Below are 9418 nucleotides of genomic sequence, written 5' to 3' on the forward strand. Positions count from 1 at the left end.
ACAAGGCCACACAGGGTTGGTCATACTTGATAAATAAGCAAGGTCACTAGAAGTCAGGTTATAATAATCAAGGAAGAACATCATACTATGCAATGCCAGTACATGTGAGGTTGTATTCTGAAACAGAGTAAACAAATGCTGAGGTCATTTGAGGTTATGCTGGTTCCACCAAATGTCAAGGCAGTGTATCATATTAAAGTCTAATTTTACACCTCCTTTACAAAGTAGTTTTACATTCAGTAGTCTTTCTTCAATATTCTGATATATCATATGGAGACCTGAATAGTGTTCATCTGTATCATAGGTTCATATAACCGACCATGCAGCTTACTTTAAAATATATTACATTATATTGACTTGAAATTTTCAAAATCTCAATTGCCTTACCTCAAGAATTTTACTCTCACTTTTATCTATTCTTACTTTACTGTAATTCCCATAGGGCATTGTAATATTTTCCTCATAAGATTTTATTTCCTTGTTTCTGAATTCTATGGGATGAAGTTCGATCTTTTTCTGAGCATCACCAGTACTAGCACAGAAGTTCCCAAAGAGCAGATACTCAGTTGATATATGTGAATATGAGAGATAAGAACTAACTTCCTAAAAATCAATGTCCTCTCCCTATACACAGCACTCACTCAGTCTACTTCATTCCAGAGAATCTCGGCAGGCCCAGGCTTTCCTTCCTCACATTATTCAAATGTATTTTAACTGATAAAACCACAAAATATTATTCTTAGTAAATTTTAGAGAGCTCAGGAGGTAGCTCAAAAGGTAAGGATACTTGCTATGTATGCCTAAGAACTTGGGTTTGGGTGTCCATATACAAATTTATACATGGTCACACATGGGCCAGTTCCCCCAGTTCTATAAAGACAGAGACAGGAGGATCCTTAAAGCTTGCTGGCCATCATCTTGGCTCCAACCTCAGTGAGAGACTCTTATCAAGGTAATAAACCATAAAATGATAAAATGGGGTAGCCAGTGCCCTCCTCTGGATTCCTCATGTGTGCACAGGCACATATCTGCACATACTGGTGGGCATATACCACATATACCATACACACACACTCTCGTCCCCCCTTCTTCATGTTTTTGTCTTGGTCTTCATAGCTTACATACTATCTCACCTTCTTTACATGTACTTGCTGTCAGGCTGTCAGTTTTTTTGAGTGACTGGTAGATAATTTTTCTTGTACCATCTCTAGTGCTATTAAGCGAGACTACTATTTAGAGCAGTTGCTTAATTAATGTTCATGTATAAACAAAGTATTAAAAAGAGTGAAAGGTTTGAATTAGTACAAATCAATTTCTCTCATACACAAGGAGAAAACTTAATTCCAAATTCAACTAACACAATAAGCAGAAGATAAAATGTACATCAAACTATATTATGAACAAACTATGATTTTGTCAGGCTCCAGAAGAGGAAGGAGTGTATACTGGGAAGATCCTGGGGAAGGGTGCTGTACTTTGCAAAGACCCTCAGGTGTATCATACCAGGAATACCAGCTCCTGTATCATGTTGCCTTTCAGGAAACAAAAGCCTAGGGCCACTATCTAAAGATTTTTTTTAAATCTATTCACTTGCCTTTTATCAACTTGTTTTCACTACTTTGACTACTAGTATCATTTCTTTTTTTGTCTGAGAGCCAGTTTAGAATAGTGAGAGAAAAAATACTGAATTGGAGGCAGAAAGTCGTCAAGTAGGAGGAGTGGAAGAGTGCACCAGACAAATGTATATCAGGATTTAGTCTTACTATTCTATCTACCAGCCTTAAAAAGAAAACCACAAGCTCGACATCAACCAAGTGAGTCTTATGTAGGCTCTATCTGGTTGGAGTACACAGCTGGAAAATAATGCTCAGTCTTTGAAATGTTACTGTTATTATATTGATCACAGGTGATACATCTACTTGTACACCTTGTTCTCATATCTTGAAAGTATTAGAGCATATAGAATAGTGTCATAAAAATTACAGTACACAGGGAAAAAGTAATGAGTACAACTATGTTAAATTTCAACATGACAGCTCTAATTTGAGTGTGGGGTGGCTTGTCCCAGATGACTACAATTCAAGGACTTAGAATTTGTGATAAGGTCAAATTCCACTGCCCCCATGATGTCCTTCTGTCCGGCTGCCTCATTTTAGTCATTATTGACTTAACAAAATGTAGCCCTTGATAAATGGTTGTGAAATGAAAATTAACATAACTTAACATGAAATCCTCTTCTCATCAGTTAGGATCTACTTTTCAGTGCAAGTCAAATGGTGATGATGTAGTGGTTTCTATGGATCTCATCTTACTTGAGGGATCTCTCAAAATGTTGCCAGAATGTGCACCAATCACCTGATTTTCAATCTAACTTACCTGCACTGCAAAGAGAATTTAGGACACCTTTCCTTCCTGCCCAAATGGAGATTTGTGTTCCATTTGCCCACCAACCCAATCACTTATACTTTTCCCTGTCTTCACTTTGCCTTTCCTTTACCTTTGCCCATCCCTTACTCCCTTGTTCTTTTCCTCTCTCAAAGTTTTAAAGAAGAATACCGTTATTTAGAACTGGGTCAGCTGTAACCTTGATCTTACAATTTTCAGCATCAAGAACTATAAAAATTAAACCACAATTAATTAAACACAATTAATTAAAAATTAAACCCCAACCAACCCCAACCTGCAGTGTGTATTTTCTCTGTGTTGCTAGCAAAGACTTACAGGATTTTCCTCAAAAAACTGTAAGGCATACCATCTAAGGGGATGGCATTTATTCATTACTTTTAAAGTCCAGTCAGCCCAACACCTTCATGACTAACGAATGAAAATTGCATCTGTTTTCCAAGTTTTGGGAATTTTACTTCTCCACATGCCTTGCTCAATGAATTTCAACTTGATTGCCCTCATAAGAAAACACCATTGTCCTTATTCCTTTTTACTCTACCTTAAGTCAAAAAGAGGAAATCCAATCTTACTGGTAAAACTGCAGATACTGGCTCAAAATTTCTAAAATTGGAGGCTGGAATATTATATTATCATTCTAATACTTTCACATGGGCTCCTAAAGATAATATATTTGATATAGATTTGTACAATATCAGTAAATAAACACAATGTCTAATTCATAAACATTTGACTTTTATTGACTTGTTTTACAAGCCAGGGGAAATGTTTAATTACATTTATTGCATTTAACTTTGCCAAACCACATAACGAATGCAATTAAAGGAAACTAGACTTAACTGTGTTCTAATCCCCTGCTATTCCCAGTGTACTGACCTACTAACTCTAAGATTATTTCATATTTTCAAGAAAACCTTTTTTTCCATGCTTTATGTCCTTATCTCAACGACAGGAAAACTTTAAGGGTCAACGGGGACGGTGGAATTTGCTGGTAATTTTACTGAGGAATCTTCACCAGTTTGGTCAGTGGCATCAGAGTCATCTTCATCTCTGGCTTCTGTTTGTCCTTGGTCATATTTCAAAGCCTCTTCGTAAATGGCAGACATGGCACTAGGTGTTGTTTGGTTTATCTTGGCCAAATATTCCAGGACTTTCATCTTGCTTGTTTCAGCATAGGCTTGGGGACCCCACAGGAACTCATAGCGTGGAGGATCACTGCCGGCCACCTGCCTGTACTCCAGGTACTTCAGCTTCACCAAATAATGGGTCATGAGCTTCCGGGGCTCACCAAAGATGCGGTGCTTCTTTCCTGGATAGATTCGCTTCATCTTCAGGACTTTCCAGATGTCTTCTTCACTGGCACAATTGCCCCTAATGAGGATAATACCTAGGACACACATCACGAAAGCAGTCTTGGGAAAGCCTCTGCCAGCACGAATCCTCCCATTGTTGGGGAGCTTCAGCTTGCTGATGAGGTTGTATGAGGGCTCACTGGAGTTGACTTCCCTCACTTCCACTGCAAAGGCATCTTCGAGCTTCTGAGAGGCTTTCCTGAAGATCTCAGGGAAGTCGTCTTCATACTTCTTGGTGATAAGCTTCAGCATGTCTTCCTTAGTAGTAAGCTGCTTCAGATTGAAGTTGTGGAGCAGGTGCTGTAGGAGCACCATTACCTTTCTTGCAACCATATCTTGGTGAGTACGGATGGTGCAGGGCTTGTCCTCAACAGGGCATTCCTTTTCCTTGAATTCATCACTTTCCTCATAGGAACTCTCACGTGATTCGGAGGAAGAAATACTCAGAGTGCTTGAGGCAGATGATGTTGCTCTCTGAGGAGCCTTGGGAGTGCTGGAAGACTCAGCCCCAGGCTGGCTCTGGGAAGCAGCAGAGGACTTTTCTGCTGCCTCTTGTGGTTCCTCTGCTATTTCCTGAACACCTCCACAAGCCTGAGCCTCACCTCGGGCCTGGTGGTGTTTCTCCCAGACATAGCTTTTACTCTTTTGATCTCGAGGCATGATGACTCTGGCTAGGGACAAGAACAGAATATATTGGAAGGGTGCTGGTGTTGAAAACACCTGTAAGAAAAAGAATATGAAGAGTTTAATCAGAGAGAGAAAACCTTGTTTGTAAGGAAGGCTGCCTCTTCAGGTTTCCATAAGTGCAGTGCTTTTGGAATCCAAATGCTACTCTTATAAAGAGCTTAACCCCTGAGTAAGAATGGAGAAGCTTTTTTTCAGCATATCTCTTCTCTATCTTGCCTGTTGTACTGGGCTCATGAGCAGGGGTGGCAGTGGAAGATTTCTGTTTTGATATACCAGAAATCTCTCAGTTTCTCTCAGTTCACATCACCAGCTGAAAAGCTTTGGGCCTGTCTCCTTTTCTACTCTAAAGCTGCCATTTCTGTGAAATTCTAGTCTCTGTTTAGACAATATTCTTCATTTTAGCTCCCCCAAATATCCAGAATTCCTTTTAGTGTGGATTTAATCCATCTCTTTCACCAAAAAAAAAAAATCTGTCACTACTTTTATTATAATTACCTCTTGAAACTGGAGTAAACCAGTGTCTCTTCCATCACAACTACCTTGTCAATGCAGCATGTGATTAATAGAGGACTTATATAGGTCCTCCTGCACCCTTACCTTGATTTCTGGCCACATTTAAGATTTTTTTCTATGCTGATTTGAGGATCCTCTACTCACACTGAGTTCTTCATATTCCCGTGTAGAAACAGCCCAATAGATTTTCATGGAGACTCTCAGGGTTGATGGCAGAGATATGCCTCAAGCCTCCTGCCTCATGTAGGATGGTTAATTCCCTCAGAAATCACTCAGTGTTCTCTCTTTTAATTTCCTAAAGAGCACACTTCTCTTTTTGCTTAATGACAGCAGATTTACCTTGAGGCTAAGCTCTGTTCTCAACACACATATTTGACAGTCTCAGTTACCCATATGTGATCTTTACTGGTATTTCCACCTCAGTAAGTTTCTTTGCATTTTCTGTTAACATAGGCTTTTCCTACCTCTGCTGCCTAGGTTTCTTCACTGTCTCATTCCAGAGACTTTAGAAGCCAAATGAGTGAGGAGCTCTACTGGCCCACTCTCCTCAGGATTTCTCAAGAATGAGGACAATGGAGCTGGAAAGATGGTTTAGTGCCCATACTGATTTTACAGAAAACCTGAGTTGCATTCTCAGCATCCAAGAAGGATGGCTCTCAATCACCAGTAACTCCGCTCCAGGGTACCCAGCACCCTCTTGTGGCTTCTGCTGGCAACTGCACTCACATGCGTATACCCACACAAAGATAAGGATTATTAAAAATGAAATAAATCTTAAGAAAAAAAAAAGACTGAGGACAAGGGTGCAATTAACGATAGTGGCTCTTTTATGAGGAATCCTGCAGCCAAGGGTGAACAGTGAGTTTTCTGGAATGGGATCTTAAGCCTTCAACATTGATAAAGACAGCAAAAACCACCACTTACCTGCCCACCCCCTACCCCCACTTTGGTTTGTGGATGGAGGGCTATCTTCTAAGCTGGCAGAAATGGAAAAAGTCACTCAGAACAAGGAAATAGCTTGTGGGGTTGAAGGATAGGGACTAAGGGACACTATTTTCTGAGACTGGCCATGAATGAAACTGGAGCACTGGTGGACAGAAGGAGAGGTGCAGTGCAGTGCATAGAGTTTCTTCTGAGGGAAAACTATGAAAATAGGAGTTGCCACTTGCTTGTGGAGAACTTGAGGCTCTTTTTTGGTGGGCAGAGATCGAGAATTAATTCCAGGATAGTGTGTCTGTGGTAGAGTGGTAGCAGTGTTCTCATCTAAGGTCATCTAAACCTAACACCGATGCTACAGCTGGTTCCTGTAAGGACTCAGGAAACGGAGAATGCTGCTTGTTCTCTAGTGGAAATGTTGGGAACCGAGCAGCACTGGGGAGGGTGGCTCTCTTCAGGTGACTGAGAAGAAAAAAAAAACGTGGCTTTAGGGGGTCTTTAACTCCTGACCTTGACTCTGGCTGAAACTTGGGCCTGTTTCTTGCTTCTTCTGAAGTAGAGGTTAGCTTTGTACAGAGCTCCAGATTGCCTCTCTTCTGGCTTCACACTGGCTTTTGAGCTCCAAGGAGGAAGTGAATACTGTCACACCTAGGAAAGCAACTTCAAGGAAGAGAGGCTCATTGCATATGCTGCTCTTCTGGCCCTTCCTCTGGCGTGGAGTGAGTGGTCTCCCTCTGTCCCATAAAATTCTGAATATGTGATACTTTGTGCTTTAGGTTGACTCTGCTGCCACTCTTGCTAGTAAGACTTCAGCACTTTTAATTCTGAGATCCTCATTGCAGAAGTCCACACGAAGTAGGAAACTTGGGGTCTCTTTGTCTAATCACAGGTAATGGAAAGTCCCTATGTGAACCTTTCTGTTCCGTGTTATCAGTAACTGTTCAGGTCACCAGCATGGGTGCTATTTTTTTTAATAATAGTTTTGTTCACGATTGGCAAATACCTGCATGCTATTGTTAATTTTGGAACAAGTTTGTTTCGCAAGAGTCTTGGGATATAGGGAAGCTGAAAGAATAAAGCAGTGGGCTTAGTGTAGGAAATGTCTTTCAGGATACATACTTATCGATCTTTTCCTTTTCTCTAACATGCAAACTCAATTTTTGTTAAACTTCTCTTCTTCAACTTCAATTACTACAGGAAAATTATGAGTTAAGATTTTTTGTTAGGTGCTATTTTTTTTCCGTGAAAATCAAGATATTTTATTATTATTTTGATTTGGTCCATGGGAAAAAGAGCACAGTTTCAAATGAGACTGTTTTCTGTAGGATCATTACTGAATTAAACTCTCACCAAACAGAATACATTTGAATTAAGTGCTTTATGGAATAAATCCAGGCCGAGATTAGAGTACAGATCTGCATACATTTTTGAAAGATACAACTAATTGAATCCAGTTGTCTTCTTATGTAAATATGTATTCACACTTTGATCTTTGAGCAGATAGAACTATACATAAAATATTCAAAGAAATTTGTTCACTTTATTTTGCTTTTTAAATTTAAAATTAATTTGAGAGTTCAATACTATAAGTATTATATTTATGTTATTTCCACCACTGCTTCTCCTTAATCCTTTGAAACAAAGTAAACATCATAAACTTGGATATTCATTTTGTTAGAAAAAATGCATTGCTTATTATTTAATCCCATAATTTATTTTGATGTTTCTTTTCTCTACTATGGATCTAATCCCAATACTTTCAGCAAAATATTTTAATAAATCATCTGAAATGCACTCAGGAGTATTGTGGGAGAAAATGAATAAAGATCAGCATATCTTCTTAACTGTAGCTGTACTGGGATAACAGAGCCCTAGATGATTTCTGATTAGCAATGTATCCTCATTCCATCACTACTATAATAATATGAGAAATGAGAATTTTATAATTTGGGTTCACTTATCATCCAATTGACTTTCATAAGGCTTTATATATTGTCAGCATTTGCATTCCTTAAAATTTACATGCGGAAATGTGTGTTTTTCTTACTCTTGTCCTTTTTTTTTTTCCTTTTTTTTTGGTGATACTGGAGATTCAACCCAGGGAAAACCCATATTTATTTCCTAGATACATATATTTAACAATTAGAAGCTAAGATCCATATATTAGAGAGAACATATGATATTTGTCTTTCTGAGTTTGCATTATACCACATAATATGTTTACCAGTCCCATCCTTTGTCTTGAAAATTTTATTTTTCTTTTTAAATTAAAATTATCATATTTATTTATTGTATTATCCTATAGATATGAGTATTTTCCCTGCATATATATCTGCACCATACATATGCCTGATGCCTATGGAGGTCAGAAGAGAGTGTCAGATCCTCTGGAATTAGAGTTACAGAAGGTTGTGAGTTGCCATGTGGATACCAGGAATCAAACACAAGTACTTTGCAAGAGCAAAAAGTGCTCTTAACTGCTGAGCTAACTCTCCAGCTCAAGTAATTTCATTTTCCTTTACAGATTAATAAAATTCTGCTGTGTATATTAATCACATTTTTATTATCTATTTATCTGTTGATGGATATATAAGCTGGTTCTATTTCCTTGTTATTGTGAGTAGAAGAGCAAGAAATCTGAAGTATATCAAGGCAAGTATATCTTTAGTTAGATGTAGAACCTTTGGGGTATATGCTTAGGAATGATGTAACTTGGACATATTTTCAGTATTAGTTCTGGGGTCTTTCTAAGTTACTAACGCTGATCTTTAACTACTACATAACCAAAAAGCCCATAAACTTATTATTTTATTGACTTAGCTTGAATTACAGGTAGCTTGAATTACAGGCCTGCACCGGCATGTTTAGTTCATAAGTTGAACATTAATTTCAATGTGACAGTGTTAAGAAATAGGGCATTTGGAAGATATTTGTGTTAGTTGAAGTCATGTGGATGGGAGTGCTATCATTTTTTTATACTGTCCTTATAGAAACATACCAGAAAAGTTTTGCTCTTTCTATTGCCACCACATGAGGATACACCAAAATGACATTTATCTGAAAAAGAAACTTCACCATATACCAATTTTGTCATCACCTTCATCTTGCATATTCTTGCTTCCAGAATATCAACAAAAATATTTCTGTTTAAAGCCATGTAGCCTAAAACATTCTTCTATAAAATCTTAATCATATCAAATCAATAGTGTAAAATAATTAGAATGTATATCTTATAGAAAATCCTAGTCATAATGACTGGCAAATACTTTGTGTTTAATGAATATCAGGTTTGATGAATTTTTTTACTCAAATAATTTCACCATCATGTCTGGGAATTTATTTTTTGAATCAAAGATAAGGAAAAAAAATAAATAATCTGAGATAATGCTAAAAGAGCCAAAACATGTTCTTACTTTTCAAAAACTCCAGCTACTTTGGATATTTTATAGAACATTGAGAAAAGACAAATATACCACCAATTCTTGTCTATTTGGCACTGAACTGTAACTCTCTAAATTTCATCATAT

At 37.9% G+C, this 9418-nt stretch overlaps 1 protein-coding gene across 1 annotated transcript; it reads right to left on the reverse strand.

Moving 5' to 3' along the window:
* Nucleotides 1-3118: 3118 nt before the first annotated feature.
* Nucleotides 3119-4415, reverse strand: LOC131900025 (melanoma-associated antigen B5-like). The gene has a single exon (XM_059251468.1). It carries the CDS (start codon nt 4413-4415, stop codon nt 3363-3365), a length of 1053 nt encoding a protein of 350 aa, XP_059107451.1. The 3' UTR covers nt 3119-3362.
* Nucleotides 4416-9418: the final 5003 nt, after the last annotated feature.

This window comes from Peromyscus eremicus, chromosome X (genome assembly GCF_949786415.1).
Source record: "Peromyscus eremicus chromosome X, PerEre_H2_v1, whole genome shotgun sequence".
NCBI lineage: Eukaryota > Metazoa > Chordata > Mammalia > Rodentia > Cricetidae > Peromyscus > Peromyscus eremicus.

Excerpts from the sequence above, each read along its gene's own strand:
- LOC131900025 (XM_059251468.1), bottom strand. The coding sequence starts at position 4,415 with ATGCCTCGAGATCAAAAGAGTAAAAGCTATGTCTGGGAGAAACACCAC.